This window comes from Corvus moneduloides, chromosome 5 (genome assembly GCF_009650955.1).
Source record: "Corvus moneduloides isolate bCorMon1 chromosome 5, bCorMon1.pri, whole genome shotgun sequence".
In the NCBI taxonomy this organism is placed as follows: domain Eukaryota; kingdom Metazoa; phylum Chordata; class Aves; order Passeriformes; family Corvidae; genus Corvus; species Corvus moneduloides.
Window position 1 is genome coordinate 2448010 of NC_045480.1, and position 22740 is coordinate 2470749.

Here is a 22740-nt window from a genome sequence, read left to right on the forward strand (position 1 = left end):
CTGCAGGTTGTGTCCTGCAGAAACAGGGCTGGGATGAGACAGAGGTGGGGGGAAAATTCTGCTCCCTGGAGCTCTTGCTGGATTTTGAGGCTCTGCCAAAAGTCCCAGAAGGCCACAGCAAAGGGTCCAGGAATTTCCTCACCTCTAAAATCACCTTTTCACCTTCCTTCCTCTCTGCCAGGACATGAACTCGACCTCTGTGCATGAACCGGCTGCTTCCCTTGCCTTGAGAGGAAAAAATCCATCCCTGTCTCTCCTTCATGCACAGGAGCTCCTTGCCGTGTTGTTCTCCCCAAGGCGGCCTCCAGGGAAGCTGGAAAAACCCCTCCAGCCTGGAAAAACCCCTCCAGCCTGTCCCCCACCCCGTATCCTTCCTCTACCCCCTCTCCCAGGGGTGGGAGCAGATCTGTGCCTCGGGCACAGATTGATTCCCTGGAATTCTCCAGGCATCTGGCCACAGACTGCCTGAGCCGGTCCTTAGGGGGTGTTTTTCTCCTCGGCTGAATTTGTCTGGCTTTGGAGACTGCAGAATCCGGCGGTTCCCGCAGCAGGGAGTTCTGCAGATCCCCTTTTTCTCCTTGGAAATTCCGGGTGTATTTGGCAAATCTCGGCGAGTCCAGCCTGGTCCCCGAGGCAGCTCCCACTCCCCAGGTCGTGCAGGGTTTGTGCATCAGCCCCATCCCACCTTGGCTCGTCACTGCTCTGGAGGGGACGGGAAAAAACCCCACCTGTCATGGAAAAAACAAGGAAAAAAAATCCCGGAGCTCCTCCAGCACGTCCTGGCCTGGAGAGGAAGCTATTTTCACCAGCCTCCCACACACGCTGCGATGCTCGAGCAGCAAAGGAGGAACCCCAGCGCTAAGCACAGCTTTACCAGCTCTGGTTTAGCCCACCCGCGCTTTCCTTGTAGATCCACCCTTTTTTCCCCCCGGGAATATCTGCCCCAAAAATCCCCGGGGGTCGGTGCCGGCTCTGACCGGAGGTAATGCAGAGCTTGGCATGGCTGAGATTTAAAAGTGTTCTTCCCGGACTCCCAGGGTGCTGTCACCTGGGTGTTCGCGCAGTGCTGGGATGAGATTCCCACCTCGCTCCCGAGGCGCTGAGCACGGGGCAGAGCGTCGGGAATCGCTTCCCGAGCCGGCAAACAGCTCCACAGCCACACCCCCGCACCTCTCCCCTCTGAACTCCCCCACCCCGAGGGATGCGGGATGGGCCCCGCACTGTCCATCCCCCCGGGAAGGCAGCGGAGGGGCTGAATTCCCGAGGGAAGCGCCCTTGGGAACAACCAGTGTAGGAGATGGCTCTGCTCCGCACCTTCCACCCCAGGAGCAGCAAACTGTGACTGCCGTCTGATGCCCGGGGCTGAAATATCAGTGATCCCAGCTCCAAAGTCCCCGTGGAACATTTGGTGGAGAGGGAATTGGATGTGGATCTCTCCATGTTCTTTCCAGTTCTTTTTATAGTCTCTATCTCGGTTTTCCTAGGATTAGGGAAGGCTCATCTTCAGGGATCTGCCTCTCCCTGGCTGTTTACTGGTCCTCGGCGCGGAGTTGAAGGAATACGGGACCCGCGACAAGCAGGAGGGCTGGAAAAATGCACGGAACGAGGAGAGAAACCCTCTCCTGTGAAATAATCTTTAAAAATAACCATGGGGAAGGGCGCCTTTCCCTGTGCCCTGCCCTGAGCCTGCCCTGGGTTCCAGGCTGCTTCTCCTCCCTCTCAGCGCTCCAAGGCATCTCCTCAACTTCCAGCCTTTCCCTCCAGATCCTCACACGCTCCCCGCTCCCTCCCACCGCTGCAGGATCCAGCCTGGACCCCCCCGCCCCGCTCTTTGCTCCTCCCTGGGGCTCCGAGGGAGCCGGGGACCATCTGGGTCCCTGCCCGGCAGAGGAGAGGGGAGGGCGGTAGGAGGGACCGGCGAGGCGGGGAGGGGAGAAGGATGCTCCGGGGGTGGCTCTTTGCTTCCTCGCCTGCCCGGAGCTCGCAGGGGCTCGCCTGGAGGATGTCTCACCCCCTCGGCACAGGTAACTCCGGGACCCCCATGGCCCCAGCCGGGGGATGCTGTAAAGGGGAGGAGGGGGCTGCAATCCGCCTTGGATTGAAACAAAACTTCAAGGGGAAAATGGGGTTTGAAACAAAACAACAACAACAACAAAAAAGAGGATGCAGGTTGTGCCTGATGCTCGGAGCACCCAGGGGTGAGCCCTGCCCTGAAGTTTCCGTGCGGATGGCCGGGAAATACTTGCAGGGGTGGAATCCCGGGGGTGGGAGCGCGGCCGCGGCTCTCCGAGCCTCTCTGCTGTGCGTGGTGGGAATGCTCAGGCTCCGGGAACGAGCTGGGATGCCTGGGCTGTGCGTGGTACCCTGGGGGTGCTGCATGCGATGGATGCGCTCCCGCTGCCATCCCGTGGCTACTGACAGCCCGTGCGTGGCCACTGCATGCCAGGAGCAGGGTTTGCAGTCCCGGCTTTGAAGTTTGTGCGTGCCACGGGCAGGGGACGCAGCCGGCGGGGGCTGTGCCCGCACTGGTGCTGTGGCTCGTGTTGTCGCATCCGCTCCCGTATCCACAGCGGAGGCTCCGCATGGGATTAAATGTATGGATGCAGAGGAGAAGTGCAAACCCAGCAGGCACAGCTCGGCAGGAAAACACAGTCCACAACCCGTTCCCTCTCCTGGAAAAGCACATGGATGATCAGGGAGATGCTGCAGGCGGTCCCTGCTCCTTCCCAAGTGGAGAGCGGCTTCCTCCAAGCATCCCCCGGCAAAATGCGTGTCCTTAAGGAGACTTGGGAAGCGGCTTCCTGCCGAGCACGTGAGATCCAGCCGCAGCTTCGGGGAGGCAAGAGCTGAGAGGGGTGGAGGGGGGTGGTGACGGTGGGGGAGAGGATGAGAGGATATTTGATTTTCTTCGCCCTGTTTGTGACAAGATGCTCTGGTTTGTCGCTGGAGGTGTCACTGCTGGGGGAGCGCTCGTGCCGAGCTCGGAGCATGCTGCTGAGGGCCAGCCCCAGGAGGTTTCTGGAGCAGCACCTTCTCTTGGTGGAGAGCGCGGAGCAGCAGCGGCCGGCTCGGGAACCGCTCACGAATCCATTCATGACTGAGGAACCCCCCGCCCCAGCCGAGCCCGAGCTGCCGCCCTCCAACCTCACCAACGCCACGGACTGCGGCGAGGAGATCCTGCTCTATGGGGACACCGAGAAGGTCGTCATCGGGGCCGTGCTCTCCATCATCATCCTCATGACCATCGCCGGCAACGGGCTGGTCATCATCTCCGTGTGCATCGTCAAGAAGCTCCGGCAGCCCTCTAACTACCTGGTGGTGTCCCTGGCCGCCGCCGACCTGTCGGTGGCCTTCGCCGTCATGCCCTTTGTCACCATCACGGACCTGGTGGGGGGCGAGTGGCTCTTTGGGAAGGTGTTTTGCAACGTGTTCATCGCCATGGACGTGATGTGCTGCACCGCCTCCATCATGACCTTGTGCATCATCAGCGTGGACAGGTAAGGCAGGGCTGGGCTGCTGCCCTGCGCTCGGGTGGGCTCTGGTATCAGGGTGTGTCGGGAGGTTGGCAGCCGCTGGAATCGTGTTCCTGGTTGGATCAGTGCTTCTGCGTGTGCTTTTTCCCAGGGGATGAGGGTTTTCTGTGGGAATTCAGTGCCTTTGGAAGAGCTGGGCTCAGGGTGCTTTCTCAAGTAACTTCCCCAAGTTACTTCCTCAGTCTTCCCCCTTTTGGCAGCTGCTTCACATTGTTCTTGAGGAACAGCACCTGGCCTCCTCCGGGGAAGGTGCCTGGGCCATGTCCAAGAAAGCAAAAAAAAACCCCAGCTGCACTTTGGAAATCCAGGTTCCAGGGCTTCTGGAGCCAGTCCTGCGGGATTCTCTGCTGCTGCCTGGACTCATGCCTTGGCTAAGGATGTCAGCAGCTCCCCACACCCCATCTCAAGATCCCAACTCCCCTGGTTTAGCCCCGTGAGCGCATTTGTGAGAATTCGCTGGCTTCACCTCCCACACCTGGGGCTGGGAGGGAAAGGCTAAGCCTGCCTGGCAAAGTGGCCAGGCTTGGACAAGTCAGCACCTTGGTGGCTCTAATTTTAGCAGCTGCGTCATCGGGGCCATCGCGCTGACGAGCCGGTGGCCGGGGCTGACGTGTGCTGGCTTCTCGGGGGGTCGCTTTGGGCTGAGCTGGCACTGCTGGGCTGGGCTGCTTCGGGAGCAGCAGCTCAGGGAAAGGACACATCCCACATGTGACATGTGCCCTTTCAGCTGTGCCACCTCCCCGGTCACCTCCGCAGGTGTGACAGCAGGTGACAGAGAAGCAGAAAGGACAGAGAAAACCGTGCTGCTGCTTGACATCCCCCCCAGGGCACGCCAGCAGCGAGTCCTGCTCCGAAGCCTTCATCCCCACCAGCCAGTGCTCCCCTGGGAGCTGCAGATCCACAGCCCCGGGCAGCCCAGAGCTGCTGTTAGAGAGAGTCCAGCTCTTCTGCTGAACTTGCTTTATTTTAATAATTTTCCTGTTGGAAAAAAGAGCAGGTGTGCTCAGAGCTGGCAGGAGGCTGACTCTGTGAGAGGGAAGGGATGAAATGCAGGAATGAAATGTGTCAGTGCTTCTTCCCGGTGGGTGAGGAGCAGGGAAGTGGCTACACACTGACCAGACTGGCTCTGCTTTAAAATTTCCTTTTCTCCTTCTCCTTCTCCTTCTCCTTCTCCTTCTCCTTCTCCTTCTCCTTCTCCTTCTCCTTCTCCTCCTCCTCCTCCTCCTCCTCCTCCTTTTCTTTCTTTTTTCCTTTCTTTTCCTTTTTCCTTGCCTTGCCTTCCCTTTCCCTCTTTCCCTCTTTCCCTTTTTGCCTTTCCCCTTCCCCCTTTCCCCTTTCCCATTTCATTTTTCCTTAGCCAAGAATGTCAACAACCCCTCCCACCTCATCCCAAGTCCCCAAAACCCCAATACATGCAATTCCTTTCCCTTTCTTTTTCCTTTCCTTTTCCTTTCCTCCTTCTTCCCTTCCCCTTTCCTTCCTCTTCCCTTTCTCTTCCCATTTCCTTCCCCTCCTTTCCCAACCAACCAACCCCATCCCATCTCATCCCACCCCTTGGAGCAAGGCTTTTCCAAACACAGAGAAAAATAGGACAGACCTTTCCCCAGAAATCCTTGCCATTGATTCCACTCATCCATCACGTCCCTCCGGGGGGCAGATCCATATCCAAGAACACAGTGCAGGCAGATCCCGAGTTTGTCTTTCCTGGGAAGGTAGGAGGGAGGGAAAATCTGTGTCCCAAGGGGCTGCCACAGAGCCTGAATTTTCTGGCATGGGCTTGTCCCTCATGTGCTGGCACAGGAACTGCACCATGATCAGTTTGACCCCAGAACTTCATCCTCCCCTCACCAAAGGCCTGGTGGGGAAGTTGAGTGGTTGCGGGGCAGTTTCCTGGAATGTATTTCCAGCTGAGAAAGGAGAAAACAGCAAGGATTGAGCAGAGGGACGGGACTGGACAGCTGTGCGCACCTGGCTCTTGGTGGGAGGAAGGACAACCTGACAGTGCAGAGGGCTTGTGGGGTCAGTCTGTGCTGAGGCTTGAGGAGAGAACGGGAATTATTGAGATGTCCTCTGGTGCACATTAGAGGAAGAGGTGACCCGGGCACTGTCCTGCTGCTTTCCCCCTCAAGGATCCCCGGGAATGGGCTGGGAGTCGTGTGAGTCGTCCCAGGGCAGTGTCTCAAGCATCCCGTGCAGCATCACTGCTCCACATCCACCCAGCACCCTCAGGCAGTGCATGGAGGCGGACTGAGGATCCAGGATCATGCCTGGATCTCCACTTCCCCCCTGAGCCTGCCATGAGCAGGATTTTTGGTTGAACTCTTGACAGGAACATCTCCAAAAGCACAATTCTCAATTTCTGTGCTGACACAGCCACAAAGCGAAAGAACAGGGAGAGCTGAGCTCGCAGAGTCCCTGAAAAACCTGCTCTGAAAGAGATTAAATTGTTATCTCAGTGAGGCATCAACCCAAACCTCCCCCAGTGGTGGGGACCAGCTCTTCCTCCTGCCCTGCAAGGAAGAAGAGGAAGAGCCCTGGTGCTTCTCGGAAATAGAAATATTTCCTCCGCTTCTGTCCTGGATCCAACTTGGTCAGCACTGTCAGGCCTGCTCCTGCCAAGGAGGAGGCTCTGTTTTTATTGATGGCTGAAGTGTCCTCATATTTTTGCTTAGCTTAGATGGAAAAGCAACTTGGTTTGCCCAGGATGATGAGGACTATTAAAATGTAGGCTGTTGTTATTGATTATTAATGCAGAGCGCTTCCTAAAAGCCTCTCGATTGAAGCTGGTAGAACTAATCTTGTCTGAAGCGAGATTTGATTGATTTCCTTTGAAATCAGAAAAGAAAAATGCTGGAAACATCCATCATCCTCTTATATTTTCCTTATGTAAAAGCCTGCCAATGTTGCAGATTTTTTAATGTCACAAGCCAAAAACAAACCAACAACAACAACAAAAAAATCCCCTCCTTTGGCTGCTCAGCTTTGATGAATCTCTCCCTAAAAATGCCAAGGAGCTGACAAAAGGAGCTCCCCAAAGCCCACACATCATTTCTGGCTTTCCTCGCAGAGAAAAAACTCTCCATCCATTACCCAGGCAGCTCTGCTGGGGCTCTCCCATCTCCCTGACAAGTATTTTCCACCCAAAATCAGATTACATGCTCCAAACTGGGGTCATCCTCAGTAAAAGGACGCCTCCCGAAAGTCAGGGGGATGAAACCTGCACAGCATTTTGCTGGATTGCCTTTCCCATGTTCTTCATCCAAATGTTTCCCAGGCCAGGTGGATCCCTGCTCTGTATCTGGGATGGAGCCCTGGGATGCTCCACCAGCTCTGACTGAGGGGCATGGGCAGGTGTGGCAGCCTCCAGCTGCCTTTTGCATCCCCCTCTCCTTCAGTGGGATGGGGAAGGAAAAGCATCAGCTTGGAAATCAGAGAAGGAGCTTAACTGGGCTGCAAAGGAGGCATGGAATTGTGGTAGAACTGTGGGGTCAAGGAAACCCTAATTGTGGGCTCATTTGTCCTCCTGTGTGAGTGGAGATCCATCTTTTCCCAGTTCACCAGCTGCAGGGTGGAGAAAGGGACACCTCAGAGAGGTTTGGGTTGTTTTTACTATTGAATCCCTGAGATAATGATCCAGCAATTGATGGGGGCCTACAGGGAAGCCACAGAGGGACCTTTCATCAGGAAATGTAAAGGCAGGACAAGGGCAGGGTTAGATGGGATACTGGGAAGGAATTCTTCCCTGTGAGGGTGGTGAGGCCCTGGCAGGGCTGTAGCTGCCCCTGGATCCCTGGAAGTGCCCACGGCCAGGTTTGATGGGATTGGAGCAACCTGGGATAGTGGAAGGTGTCCTGGCCCCGGGGGTGGAACTGGATGGGATTTCAGTTCCCTCCCAACCCAACCCATTCCATGCTTCCTGTTGAGTGTAGAATAAACGCTCTGAATTGTCTCACCCATGGGATTGCAGGTGCAGCCCTGCCTGGGGCAGATCTCCCACCCCTCAACCGAGGGCTGGGATCTGCAGGATCAGGGATGTGGCAGGAATTTATTGCACCTGGGATGAGTGGCTGCACCATCAGCTCAGCACAGCGAGGTCCCTACAAATCCACACCAAGTGCCCGTAAATCGCTGCTCTGGGAATTGCCTTTTGTTACCCGATTACCCCTAAACTTGATCAGCAGCATGACACACACAGAGAAAAAGTAAAAAAAAATTCAAAGGGAGAGAATTCCACTCAAATTCCACCGCCTGTCAGTGCTACCTCGCCTCCTGCAAACGCTGCCCTATTTTGAGGGCTTCCTGCTCATATCAAAATTATTACAAAGACCTCAAAACGGCCCCATTTCCTCCAGCAGCAGCTTCACGAGGCACCCGCAGATGAAATGTGTCAGCTTTGCCTGCTTTGCCTGCTTGTTAAACCTCGTTTTCCTTGGCTAGCGCATAAATTCCTTGAAGTTTCAGCAAACCCTGGGTGGATCGGCTTCCAAAGAAACCCAGTAACAGCATAAGAGAGGATAGCACACCACACAGCATGGATTTATTGGCAAAGTTCTTGGCTTGGATCTACAGAGGGGTGATTTTGGGGTGTTCATTTGGGAATTGCAGCAGCAGAGCAGGGTTTTCTCCCAGTCTAGCTGCATCAAGGACCATCAGGAAGGAATGAGTTGCCCAGAGAAGCTGTGAATGCTCCATCCCTGAAGTGTCCAAGGCCAGGTTGGACGGGGTTTGGAGCAGCCTGGGATAGTGGAAGGTGTCCCTGCCCATGGCAGGGGGTTGGAATTGGATGATCTTTAAGGTCCCATCCAACCCAAACCATCCTGGGATTCTCTGAACATAAATGGTCCCAGAGAGTTTTGGTTGGGTTTTGTGACTAACGCCAGCTCGAAAAAAACACAGAGGAAAACCAGGAAAGAATAACTCAGTGAATGAATTCAAAATCATTTTATCAGGGAGGCAGGGGAGAAGACTTTAGTCTCTCAATTGATTTAGCAGTCAGGAGGGGAGGAGAAATTAGATTTTTTTTTATATTTTATTTCCATCTTCTAATCTTGGGGGAGGATCTGGAAAAGGGAAATAATCAGGGAAGAGAAAATCTCCTAACACTTACAATGAGGCTGACTGCCAGAAAAAAAATGATGCAGCAGAGGTAAAATTCGCCACAGATATTTTCTCTTTTTTGTTCAGCTTTCAGCAGAAAATACTCACAGAGCTGCTGCTCTCACTGCCCCTCTGGTGTGACACCATTCATCCAAGAACAATTAAGAGGTGAGGTGTTCCTGCCTAAAAATTCCTGGCAGCAGGAGATTGGAATCCAAAAGGCTGTAACGTAACAGAAATCCATATTGAGTGGCTTGAGGTTTTTGCTGGATTGGTTGGAGCCGAGGAGCGGGCAGATGTTTTCCAGGGGGAACACTGGCTGACAGTGGCCAGCTCCCCCCTGATTTATTGCTCTACAATTCCAATTTACCAACAGTTGGCACAATTTCTTAATCACACAAACCCTCCCAATAAAAGACTGAGGATGGTTCACGTTTACACCCCATGGCACAACCAGGAGCTGATCGTTGGTGCAGCCTCCAGCTCCTTTCAGGCAAAATAAGGTAACTCCTAACCCCACGTGTCAGGATTGGGGAATCTGTGGGTCACCAGCTGTTTTGGGGATCTCTTACTCCGAACCCCACTCATTTTCCTCTTGATGGAGGGCTGGACTCCATCACTTTGGCAGCTACAGGCTGTGCAAGCGAGCAGATGGCTCCAGCTGCTTGGGTCATTCCTATTTTAGTTTCCAGAGGTCAACAACTTTCAGGGAGTTGTGCAGAGCCACGAGGTCCCCCTTGAGCCTCCTTTGCTCCAGGCTGAGCCCCTTTCCCAGCTCCCTCAGCCACTCCTGGTGCCCCAGCCCCTTCCCCAGCTCCATTCCCTTCCCTTCAGCCCCTCAGTGTCTTTCTTGCCATGAGGGGCCCAAAAACTGTCCCCAAACAGCTTCATCCAATCTCCAGCTTTGCTTGCAGGGCTCATCCAGACACATCTTTAAGTCTTCCCAAAAGCAAGATTACTTCTTGCTCTCTCAGGGCCATCTCAGCTGCAGGCTGTATTTCTTCACCAACAAATAAGAGAACGGTGTTGGGCTTCCTACTTCCCATTAAACACTGCTAGGAGTTACTCCTTTCATCTGGAGTCAGTCCTGTGGCACATCCCTCTGTGCATCACCCACCCCACTGCTGGGTGTTTCCTTGGGAAGGGCAACACTCTGGAGTGAGTTATGTGCCATGGCTGGAAGCTGTTGCATGTTTTCTGTACAGAATAGTTCTGGTGGAAATATCAGCTTCTTAAAGCGTTTTTTATTCCTGAAAATGAAGCTTTTAAAAGCATTTTTATTCCCCAGGAGACCATGCAGAGTTCAGGCTGCACTCAGCAGTTCGATGGCACCTCGTGTCATGAACTCCCCAACCCTGAAAGTGTCCAAGGCCAGGCTGGATGGGGCTTGCAGCAACCTGGGATAGTGGAAGGTGTCCCTGCCCATGGAATGAGAGGGGCTTTCAGGTCCCTTCCAACCCAAACCATTCTGTGATTCCACGCATGGGGTGGTTGCAAGAAAGCGGTGGGAAATAGTTAAATTGGGGTGTTCAGCCAAGTGAGCACATCCCCGGGGAGATCTTTATTTGGTGAATTAATTCCTTATCCCCTCTGAGGGCCAAAATTTTCCCGCGAGGATCAAAAGCTGATGAGGAGCGAAAACCACCCCCAACAGCATCCACTCCTAACCCCTGACAACTCCTCCTTCCCACAGGTACCTGGGCATCACGCGGCCGCTGACCTACCCGGTGCGGCAGAACGGGAAGCTGATGGCCAAGATGGTCTTCATCGTGTGGCTGCTGTCGGCCTCCATCACCCTCCCTCCGCTGTTCGGCTGGGCCCAGAACGTGACGGTGGAGCGGGTGTGCCTCATCAGCCAGGACTTCGGCTACACCGTGTACTCCACGGGGGTGGCCTTCTACATCCCCATGGCCGTCATGCTGGTGATGTACAGCCGCATCTACAAGGCGGCCAAGGTCAGTGCCGAGAAGCACCGCTTCATGAACTTCCCCAAGCACTACGAGGAGGAGGGCGTCTACTGCCTCGAGGCCTCCAGCCGTGCCCACCACAGCTCCCGGCGCACCAAAGCCGTGGAGGAATGCGCCACGCTCTCCAAGCTGCTCCGGCCAGACCGCAAGAACATTTCCATCTTCAAGAGGGAGCAAAAAGCCGCCAGGACCCTTGGCATCATCGTGGGGGCCTTCACGTTTTGCTGGCTGCCCTTCTTCCTGATGTCCACGGCGCGGCCGTTCATCTGCGGCATCCGCTGCAGCTGCATCCCGCTGCGGCTGGAGAGGACTCTGCTCTGGCTGGGCTACACCAACTCCCTCATCAACCCCCTCATCTATGCCTTCTTCAACCGGGATTTGAGGACTACTTTCTGGAACCTGCTGCGCTGCAGGTACAGGAACATCAACAGGAGGCTCTCAGCCGCCAGCATGCACGAGGCCCTGAAAGCCACGGAGAGGCACGAGTGCATCCTGTAGTGCCTGACCCACCGGCTCCTGCCTCTCCATGCCGGGTTCCTCGCTTCCCTGGCCTCCCAGGGGCCGGCAGGAACTGTTCCCGCCCCACCAGACATCGCCGCTGAGAGTGACGGCCCTTCCCCTCGCCCTGTGAGGAGACACGGTTTTCCTCACCCTGGGAACAAGTGGAGGGAGCTTTGGGAACAGCCCTTCCTTCTCGCTCTGTCCCAGATGGGAGCAAGATCTGGGGGGTTCAAAGTCTACCAACGACTGTGGGCAAGTCACACCACCTTTCTGTGCCTCAGTTTACCCATCTGTTATTAAAATCTTAAAAAAAAAAGGAAAAGAAACCTTCCCAGCCAAGCAACCAAACAAAAATAAACCCTAAAAACTTGAGAAGACTGTGGCTCTCCACCTTCAAAAAGGGCTCTAAGGTCTGTGGAGGGCACACAAAATCCTGTGTAAAGATGACATTGGCTGCACTTCTCTGTGGAATCTGACAGCAGCTCCGTTGTACATCCAGGCCCCCGTGCCATCCCAGCTTATCCGAACCCTTTGCCCCGATGTAATTGCATTTCACACCCCGGGCTCATGTCCAGGTTTGCACGTCAGAGCAGAAATACCAATGACCCCATTTCCCCCCTACACTGTAGCACTGCAGCACTTGAAGGAGATGACTTTGCAGGATGAAACACAAACGAACATGGAGTTTCCTTTCTGGTTGGATAGGGAAGTTTGACGCCTCCTCCTCATCGGGGCAATGATGAGCAGAGCGCGAAGCCGGTTGTGTTTATTGGGTTGTACTGTAATTCATTCCCAGACAAGTGACGTGTGTTCATCATTTGTGGCTAATTGACTCCATAAAAGCACGCTTTGGTTGACAACAGAAAAAAAGCATATAATTTCTCTGACAGCTTTACAGTGGTTCAGTATGATGTCCAGCAAGATTGAAAAAATACACTGAGTGATGTTATCGTTTTCTAAAAAAAAAAGAAAAAAAAAGAAAAAGAAAGGTTGGTTTCCTTATTTTGGTGCAGAGTCTTTGGTCTCTCTGACTTCAAAGCGTCTCTTCACATTTTTGTGGTGGTGGGACTCGTTTTCCTGCAGCTGTCTTTCCTCATGATCAGCATTTTTGTGTCAAACTTGCAGCCCCACGAACCTTTGCCTGTTTGATCAGAGAATCGTAAAATCCCAGCATGGTTTGGGTTGGAAGGAACCTTAAAAACCATCTTAAAAACCGTGAGCAGGGACACCTTCCACCATCCCAGGTTGCTCCAAGCCCCGTCCAACTTGGCCTTGGACACTTCCAGTGTAGTTGATGTCTGCTCCAGTTCTTGCTGAACATCTCTGGGTTTTTCAAAGGCAGACTGCTCAGAGGCCCAGGGAAAGTTGTTTGTAGCCCTCTTTTCACTCCAGATTTGCTTTATCCGGCATGAGTGGTGTAGTCCCACCTCTGCCACCATCAGGAAGTGGGATGCCTTCATCCATATCCGAGCTGAGTGTTGGATATCCTGGCTCACTTCTGGCATGGTTTGACTTAGCAACCAGTATTTGTCCTGTGATGTGTTTTGTGTTCTCATTTTGCCTCTTCTCAGCAGCCATTTCTATCCTGTCTCATTTTAGACCTGCCTTTTCTAAAGATGCCCAACGAGATTCCCAGTTTGGACTGGTGGGTCACAGCAGGGAAAGCGACTCGAGCCCACTGGGAACATCCTGAGGGACTGAGAGGTTGGACAGAACAATGTGCCCCAATGTTCCCTGAGCTTGTGTCCTCATAGATGGAGTCAGAATTGCACAGAGAAGCAGGGGAAATGTAGCTGCTGTCTCCAGAGGGAGATGTTTTAAGACAGAGCAGAGATTTGAAGGAGAACCTAATCAGGAGTGATCCTAAAGGATTTAACTGCAGTCCCACACACCACAGCTGTAGGGCACAGACTGACTGCCCATCTCAGGACCTGCTTCACAAAACCAACCCCTTTCCTCCCAGAAAACACTCCAGGCCAGCATCTCCTCTGCCACAACATCTCAGCAGCAGCTGTCAGTGCTTCTGTCCTGCCGCAGGGACATGAAGCTCCTGCAGGGTCCAGTTTCCTCCCTGGGCTCCTCCAGCTCCTTGCCTGCCCTTCTGACAGAGCTGTCTGCATTAAAACTGACCAGCTGCTAATTCAGGCTGTCTTGGCAGGGTGGAGAGCCCCAAGACAGCCCGTTTCACATCCAGCACGTAACAGAATCTGGTTGTGCTGCTGCAGTGTATTATTTATTGCTGTGCCTGAGGTCATTGCTTTACTTATTTTCTGTGTTTGGGGTTTTTAAACTGCCTTTAAAAAGCATTATTTTGTTTCATTCCTCTTAATATCCCTATTCTGATGGCATTTCTAGCACTGCTTAGAAGTATTTTGCAGAAGAGCTACGAAACAGTGTTTGAGCTTTTTAAATGAAATCATACGAACACTGTTTTTTCTGACTTGATGGTTCTTCCAGAATTAACAGAGTAAGGGAAAGAAGAGGATTCTGGATGATCCAAACCCCAAACTTCTTCTAAACAAAGGATCAAGAAAAACAGTTTATTTGTCTTTAAAAAAACCCCATTGCCTTGACTTGGAATGGAATGTTTCGTGGCACTCAAGGCTTACCTGATAAATGCTTCTACTGCTTAAAAGGAAAATATAAGGGAAAAAATTTAAAAGAAAAGCTTTCTTCCCAGAAACAATTCCGGAAGTCTGCATCCCAAAATATTTAAAGATGACAGCTCCACTAAAACAAAATATTTTGCCCCAAAAAATAATGAGCTAGGCTGCTTTTCCCAGCAGTGATTGACTCAAGCTTGGAGACATCAGCCTAAACTCTGGCTTTTTAACTCCCCAGGATTAAATTGTGTTTGGGTTAAATAAAATAATGGGCATCCAAAGACACCAGGGCCTTTTCCACACACGAGTGAGCACCAACCATTTTAGTTAAGCCAGTCAAGATCCTTGTAGATGAGCTGCTAAATCATGCTGAAAATACTCCATGGGTTTTATTTATTTATTTATTTATTAATCAGGCAGGAATCAATACGTTTGGCATCTGCAAAAAAACCCGGCTTAAAAATAAATCTGAGCCATTTTGAAACTGATTTTAGCGCACACACACGTGCGCCTAAGCAAACTATGAAGAGAAATTAGCTCTGAAAGAGTCCATGTTTAGGCAAAAATCTGAGCTCAGGGAGAAAATCATCAATTTAAGAGGACGAGAGAAACTTTTGTGGACAATGAGAGATTCCCAGCAGGGCAACAGCAAGACAGTGGAAAAGAACGAGGAACTTCGGGCAGAGAAAATTGAACTAATTCAGGCATTAAATGAGTAGGTCTCAAGCCAGCTTTTTATTCCACTCCCTGTGCAGGGGAAATACAGGAACGCAGGCAGGGAGATCTGGGGAGCAAAGGCAGTTTAGAGAAACCCCCCACGGGGGTTTGTAGGGTTTTGATAATGACTCTGAGCAAAGCCAGGCAAGATCAATTGGAGATGGAAAGCCTAAGCAGTAAAATCCTGTGTTTCTCCCCAAAAATCCTGCTTTTCACCACTCTGAGCTCAGCACTTCATGGACAGGTTTGACTGACAGGCAGAGCTGGAGATTTGCAGGGACAGCTCAGCAAACCCACCCTGTTCCTCATCTCCATGGGAGTCCTGCCACCTCCTCCATCTCTGGATGACCAAAGAATGTCAGCCACGTCAGACTGGAAGATGATCCAGCCTGGAGCACAGACCAGTGCTGGATTCTTACAGAGACAGACCAACAAAAATGTTGTGGAATCCTTCCCTGACCCACCAATTAAAGGTTCAGCAACTTGTTGAGCCAGAAGTGGTCCTGGGATATTTCATAACCTCCAATCGATGCTCTCCTTCCCCTCTATTTAAGTTTTTCCCACTCTGCCATCCCGAGGTAACAAGTTCCACAATTTAATTACATTTTAGGAGAAGAAGTGCCTCCCTTCCCTCTTTTAAACCACCTGCTGAGCTCTTTAGGCTCTGGCTGATCCCTGCCTTAGGAAGGAGAATGAGGGATCCCCCCTGTTCACCCTCTCCAGGCCATTTATGATCTTGCAGCACTTTGCCGTGTTCTTCCTTCTGAAATAAAAATCTGCCCAACTCGTAATTCCTTTTCCAACACTGGGAGATACTTCGGGAAAAATATCAGGACAAGGATGGCCTGGATCAAGTGCCTTCCCACCCTTTGCTATGTTCAAGGCATCCAACCATCTTTAGTTCAGGAAGTTCCCTGTTTCTCCACGGTTTCTGTGAGAGGCTCAGCATGATCCCCTGGTTTTCCACAGGGAATGCCCAATCTTTTATCTGGGATTGGATAACCCCACGTCAGAGCCCTGGATGAGCAGGACCTGGTGCTCAGGCTGATGGTGGCAACTGAGGGGAATTTTGGGGGGAGTGGGGGAATCTCTTTCTTTGGCTAACCTCAAACCTCAGCTTCAGGAACCTGACCTGCTTCTGAATCTGGCTTTGCTCTGAGCATGACACAAGTTCAGAAGCTTCCAGGCTGCCCTTCCAACTTCAGTATTTTAGGATTGGGATGATTTGTCTAATTTCCCACTTGATTTATCATCCGTATTTTTTTTTTGGCAAGAAGATTTACAGATCTCCTGCCTGCCACGTGAAAAAAGCTCCTGCTATTTTGAGTCTCACGTCAATAAAACTGAAAGGCAGCCACAAGACACTTTCCACCTGTGTCTTTAGGTAAGAAATGGGTTGGTTTGGGGTTTTTTTTAATTGCCATTTTAATCTGGAAATGTTCCATGTTTACTCTGCAAGATCTTTAGTAGCCTGACTATTCCTTTTCTCTATCTTGTGCATTACTCTGAGATGGAGCTTAAGCAAAACCCCAACACCACCAGATGAGTGGCCAGGTCACTGCTTTAAAATCGTCGTATTAAGGCAAAAAGTGGATATTTCATAGAATCACAGAATGATTTATGTTGGAAGGACCTTGGGGGACACCTTCCACTATCCCATGTTGCTCCAAGCCCTGTCCAACCTGGCCTTGAGCACTTCCAAGGAATTTTTCCAGCCTTTCCTGAGCATTGGCACCCAGGGAAGGAAGCAGACTGCTCTGCTCTGGCAATTCCCCTTTTTTTTTAATGACAAAATTTTCCAGGTAGAACACACAGTTTCGGAAGAAAGCAGGAGTTGAAAGATGATATAATACAAACGCCTTAATCTGTGAAGACCTGAACGTCCCTTGCAAACAAGTGTGGAACTGGGTGAGCTTTAAGGTCCCTTCCCACCCAAACCCTTCTGGGATTCTCTTCTTCATGGCTTGGTGTCCCAGCGAGGTGGGACAGGAGCTCTGAATGCGGCCTAAACTCCCACTAGGGCCTGACATCCAGCCTGAGGGAGGATGACACAAAGGTGAGCTCCACATCCTCTGACTGCCGGACCAAAACATCACCCGGGTGGGCAGGAAAAGCCATCCTGGAGATGGTCCCTCTCAGAGTCAGGAGATGTTCACAGCACCACACCCAGAGAAGCTCCCAGGATTTCTGTGCTCGCGCTGCTGTGTTCCAGCATCAAAGTGCTGAATCCAAACCCTGAGCCTGCCCCTCCAAGGCAGCCGCATCCCAGACTATTTCCAGGCTGGGATCCGGGCAGCCAAGACGCGCCGGGCGTTTTCCTGCTCCTCCCGCCGAGCGCACGGACCTTGGACAGCGGCAGCCGGACTCTGCTGCTGCACAACTCGGCAAAGAGCTGCTCTAGCAATTAAAAACAGCAAAATCTTCACAGGCTGCAGCGTGTGCTCTGCTAGGGGGTAGCTGGAAACTCCCAGCACTTGCTCAAGGTGGTGAAAATTAACTCTGGGCGATGAGGAAAGCTGCCTTATTTGGAACCACTTTTCCAGCTTCTTTTCCACTCTCAGCTTCACATTTCCAACCCTTTGAGCATCATCAGCGGTCTGTTAACACAGGAGTCAGGAGAAGAGGGAGGCAGAGAGTGGCCGAGTACCAGACACTTGGTGACAGTGTGTGACAACGCAGCCCTGAGCTCGTAAATCGTGAGCATGGCTCCGGAGGGCTCTGCTCGGAGCCTGGGATTTGCCTGCTCACTGCAGACAGTCTGAATGCCTTTGTGCACTTCCAGACTGTGGAATGCCTCGGTCGTTCCACTGCCAGGACAAAGCTGTGGGCAGCAGCTGCTGCAGTGTGCTGGGGTGGACATGTCCAGACAAACTGCAGCCACCTCTCGGGGATTGGTGGCACAAAAAAAAGGAGGATGCAAAGCTGTCAGAGAGGGTCCAAAGGAGGGCTGTGAAGACGGTAAGAGGTTTAAAAGGGAAGCCATACAAGGTCCATTGGTTGGTTTAGCCTGGAGAAGAGAAGACTGAGGGGAGACTCATTGGGGTCTGCAGCTCCTCCCCAGGGGCAGCTCCGATCTCTGCTCCCCGTGACAGTGACAGGACCCAAAGGAAGGGCTGGAGCTATGCCAGAGGGATTTGTGTTGGACATCAGGGAAGGGTTCTTCCCCCAGAGGGTGCTGGGCACTGCCCAGGCTCCCCAGGGAATGGGCACAGCCCTGAGGCTGCCAGAGCTCCAGGAGCGTTTGGACAGCACTGCCAGGGACAGAGTGGGGTTGTTGGGGTGTAGGTTACGTGCGGGTTCGGTCGGGACGGAGACGGAGAGATCTCTATAAGCAGGTCTTGGGACACAGTCGGTTTATTGTAAAGGCGTGGGTATAGGGGCACTGCTCAGAGCTGCCAGACTCAGCTCTGAGCAGGCCCAAGAGAGTAAGCAGGTGAGAGAGAGAGAGAGGGTGTAAGAGCAAGAGTGGAAGTAAGGAAGGAAAGGAATGAAGTGGAAGTGTCTGAAGTCCTGGTTACAATACAATAAATCATCTTCTGTACTGAATATTCTAATTGTCACTAACCAATCTAATACAAGATACAAATCCTATAGCATTTACATACAGCCTATAAGAGTTCTTATATTACCATAGAGTGTTACATCTTAACTTCTAAAAACTACTCTTTGGACCCCTTCTGCTGAGCTAGTAGGGTCTGCTCTGACCCTTGGACCTGCCTGCAAGCAGAGGGTATTGTTCAATCAAGAGGGGATTACCTTCAGTTGGCCATACCATTGTTTTCTAGTTGTTCAGTAACTAAGACTTGGTATTTCAAAAGTGGCTTTCATTTCGATGTTGCCTGTAGTTTTCATATTCCCAAAATCTTTTGTCAGGCAATCATATTTACAAGGTTTTCCTGTTTCATCTTCCCCAACATTGGGGTGTGTGTGCAGGGCCAGGAGCTGGATCAATGATCCCTGCGGGTCCATTCCAGCTCCGGATATTCCGTGGTTCTGTGGTAAATGAGAAGCAATAAGAGGTCACGAGAGAGGTCCTAGGAAAGCTGCACGTGGATCACCTGTGGTTTCCACCAGTCTTTAACTTCACGTTTCCAAGCTCCTTCCCACCCCAAGGCTGTGTGCAGGTCTCCTAGATGAGAACCTAAACCCTCAGGCAGGGGTGGCGTGGGAGAGCATTGGACCTGTTAATTTGGAAATTAACATTCCAGGATCTTTTACAGAGAGCTTTGAGAGGTTTTTTTCCTCTCTCCTTAAAGGCTGAAGGGGAAATATTCCTGATAACAAGCTGTGCTTTCTCCAAGTGTCACATTTCTATAGCATTGTCAGGCGAAGTCTGGGCTACATATGGAAGAGGATGCGGCTCAAAAGAAACCGTTCTGGTTGACTCTCCTTGGAGACATTAATCAGAGGTTCGTGCTGTCACTTCTCAAGAGCCACTTGTCTATTGTATCTTCAAGAGACATCAAAATGCCAACAGCCCCGAGCAAGAACAGATCCTGCGTGGAGCAGAGGGATGTTCCCCAGAAATCTTGTTCCTGGGATGCAGCCCGAAGGCTCAGCATCCTGGGGACCACCCAGCCCTGCCCCCTGACCTGGGCATGGCCTCCCTGGCACAACAGTGCATGGGGAAACGTCTCAAAGAGCTCTTAGGATAAGATTTGGGGTTGTCTTGGCTCTCAGAGCCAGGCCAGGACACACTGTCCTCCTGGTGTGATGGAAAAGTGTTGGGAGAAGGGTGAAAAGACCCTTTGAGACTTGTCAGCGCAAGGCCAGGGCTGTAGAATCTGCCCAGTGGCAATGGAAAGAAATACATAATTTAGATTAAGAGCAATCAGCATGGGGTTGGGGGAACAATAAAAAATACAAAAATCATAATAATTTAAAAAGCATTTTTCTCTTGGGCACCCGATACAGTTCTGAGAATTGGTCCTAAGTAAAAAATCCCTGGCACCATCAGATTTTAGCCCCAAGACCCTTCAACATTTATTCTCCACTCGTTCACCAAGGTAAGGTTGTTTTCTAAGAGGCAAACACCCTAAAAGACATTTCTGAGAGAGGATCTAGGGTCACATCTGTGCTTAGAAAAATGATGGCAAGAGTAATAGAGATGGAACAGAGAAAGGAAAAATATCCCTGGGAGAAAAACCTGCCAGAACCAAAGATCAGGGGAAGAAAAATCCAGCAATTCCAGATGTTTTTTTGAAATCAGGGTGATGTAGAGCTTTTCCACCTCTGCTTTTTTTTTTTTTTTTAATACAGCACATCCTTCTTATCAAAATCCCTGATATATTTATAAAACAAGCTTCAAGGAAAAATATTCCATCAAAGATGAGCTACTGGTAATGCTGGAGCCTAGAAAAGAATAAACCAGTTCAACCATCAGCAAACCAATGCATCAATGCCATCCCATTTTTAGGTCTGAATTCTATTATTCAGCCTCCTAAATCCTCAAAAAGAGCTCAAATCAGAGCAGAAACTCCAATAATATTTTGCAATGAGTGAAAAGGTTGTTCCCAGACCTAGAGGTGAGCAAGTCTTGGGCACCGCCATTGTTGTATGTGGTTGCCATGATTTTATATTAATTTATATTAATATATTAATTTATCTATTTGGGAATTTATATATTTGGGAGCAAATACTCCCAAAGCAGGGAATATTTGAGGCGTGTCAGACCTGGGGAAATATTCTCCTGGCAGCCTCCCCATGCAGGAATTGGCTCTGAACCTAAATTAGCTCCTGTCCTGCCACAACTCACACGGAGATCGGCCCAACCTCCGACCGCAGCTGTTCCGCTCCCGGACTGAGGAATTTGGGAACGGGGCTGAGGCCATCCTGATGGGCTTTGTCAGTACAGCAACAGGGATTTGGAGAGTGAAAAGGAGCTAAAAGGCCCGAGCTGATGTCCTGAGAAGTGGCCACACTCCCTCTCCTCTCCTGGGTCACATCACGCATGACAGAGCCGTCTCCTCCCACAGCCCATTGCCGGGGGAGAGCTTTAGGATCTAAGCTCTGTAAGGGATGGTGTCTAGACATTAAAGGACAGATGCTTCCTTGAATTCCTTCCAGGGAGCATTTCAAAAGGACATGGACCTGACTGGCTAGAAAATGAGTTTCTTTCGCCTTTCACAGCCCCTGCCAGCGATGCGTTCCCAAATCCTTGCAGTATTTGGACACAGAGCTTATCTCCGCTCCCTTATCTCATACCCAGAGTCACCAAAACACTTCATCAGAATTTACAATTCTCCATGGACCACAGGAACAGGTGGAAATATTTCATTTTAGATTTCTGCTGATGCTTAAGGTAGTGGTACAATGCTCCCATTGCAGTTGCTGGGGAGAAATAAAGTTGGGAAGTTATTTCCTTGACCAAATGGAGATGCCTGGTAGGGATGAGATTTTAATTCCACCCAAACCAGGCTGTTTCTTTCAGAAAGAGAGCCCTGAGGGATTTGCTTCGAGGAGATGGCAATGCTGGAGGTACTTGAATTTGATCTGAATCCTCTCCTGCATAAAACTCTGCCACAGCTGGAGCTGTGTGTCTTGGAAAGCTGAAGCCAAATATTTGGCTGGCTTGCCAAGGGCTTTGACCCAGAAATCCCACACTTATAAGGACTGCCACGGTCTGTGTGAGTGACACCATTAAAATCAGACCCCAAAATGGGTTAGAAATCTTTCAGGTCCTGACATAGAAAAATAGGGGGAAATGATGATCAGCAGGATGCTCTGGGGGCTGGAGCACCTCTGTTCTGGACACAGGTTCAGAGAGTTCAGCCTAGAGAAGAGAAGGCTCCAGGGACACCTCAGAGGCCCTTCCAGCACCCAAAGGGGCTCCAGGAGAGCTGGAGAGGGACTGGGGACAAGGCATGGAGGGACAGGACACAGGGAATGGCTTCAAACTGCCAGAGGGCAGGGATGGATGGGATATTGGGAAGGAATTCCTCCCTGTGAGGGTGGGCAGGCCCTGGCACAGGGTGCCCAGAGAAACTGTGGCTGCCCCTGGATCCCTGGAAGTGTCCAAGGCCAGGCTGGACGGGGCTTGGAGCCAGCTGGGATAGCGGAAGGTGTCCCTGCCCATGGCAGGGGGTGGCACTGGATGATTTTTAAGGTCCCTTCCAAACCAAGCCAGTCTGTGCTTCTATGATAAGATAGGTCTTCAGTTTGAGGGGAAAATTTTAAGTATTTCGGTGTTTGCCAGAAGCTCTCCAAGGGTCAGAGCTGGGACGAAGCCTCTGCACGAGATCCCAGGGTCCATCCTGCCCCAGCTGGGCCTCCTGGCGATGTGTCAGGAGGTACCCTTGGCCCAGCACTTGGTTTTCCACCCCTCTGCCCACCTCCACATCTTGGGCTGAAGTGGCCCTTTTGAGCAGTCTTGTGGTTTTAATCTGAGTGTGACAAATGCTGGACATGGAAAAGTCCCCAGAGGGGCTGGGGGACCTCAGCCTTCCCTTCAGCTGACCCAAAAGAAACATCTCCTGGGCTTTTCAGGCTCATTACTGGCAAATTTAGCTTACTCAGCCTCACTAATGTGACAAATCAGGGTCACGGCTGGCCCTGAGGGGAGGGTCCAAGCATCCTCAGACAAGGTCATCGGGGCAATCTTTGTTTTAATTGAGGGATTAAAATAAAAATACATGCTCGCAACATCTTGCATGCCACAAGGACTAAGTCAGTGACACTTCAAAATATCACAGCTTTCAGGAAAGCTGAGAAGACATTATTTGGGATTTAACCAGAAAACATCTCTCTGACTGACACGATGCCACCAGCTGATGGGAAGTTCAGTTCTCTCCCCACCCCCCCCACAATGTCCTATAAAAATAAGTGATGGAGGAAAAAAAAGAAAAAAGGAAGAAGAGAGCACAGCGAGAAATCTCTCGGCTGTCAAAACATCCATCAGCAAAATGAAACACAATGTGGACACCTCACACTTGGCACTTTTGTTCTTTACTGCCAGAACCAAGGCAGAAATGTTCCAGTTTAAGATCTGGACAATAAATCAAACAGGCAGCCTTGGAAAACTTCTCCTGAGCACGGAGAAAAGTTACCGTGATACCTACGGTGATGAGACCCACTTACCTCCCTCCGAAGCTTTTATTAAGGCTTTTCTTTGCACTTGTGCTATTTTTTCCCACCTCACAATATCTCACGGCAGGTGGGAAGGGGAAAAAAATAGTCTGCAGCCTGGTAATTAAACAGGTTTGGTTTTAACGCCGCAAATTACAGCGAGATGTGACTGTCTCAGGTATTTCTAATGCTCCAATCACTGTCACACCTCGGTGCTCTTCGCTCGCTGATGTGCTCGGTCTCTCGTCCCCCTGCCAG

General features: G+C 51.3%; 1 protein-coding gene across 2 annotated transcripts; it reads left to right on the forward strand.

Moving 5' to 3' along the window:
* The first annotated feature begins 639 nt into the window (after nucleotides 1–639).
* On the forward strand, nucleotides 640–11404 carry LOC116444575 (5-hydroxytryptamine receptor 7-like). 2 transcript variants are annotated; one of them, XM_032110110.1, is made up of 3 exons: nucleotides 640–2024; nucleotides 2928–3497; nucleotides 10324–11404. In XM_032110110.1, exons 2-3 carry the CDS (start codon nucleotides 2989–2991, stop codon nucleotides 11093–11095), a joined length of 1281 nt encoding a protein of 426 aa, XP_031966001.1. In that variant the 5' UTR covers nucleotides 640–2024; nucleotides 2928–2988; the 3' UTR covers nucleotides 11096–11404. The 2 variants fall into 2 exon arrangements, with proteins under 2 accessions (XP_031966001.1, XP_031966000.1); XM_032110109.1 differs by having other exon boundaries at nucleotides 641–2024; nucleotides 2950–3497.
* The last annotated feature ends 11336 nt before the right edge of the window (nucleotides 11405–22740 follow it).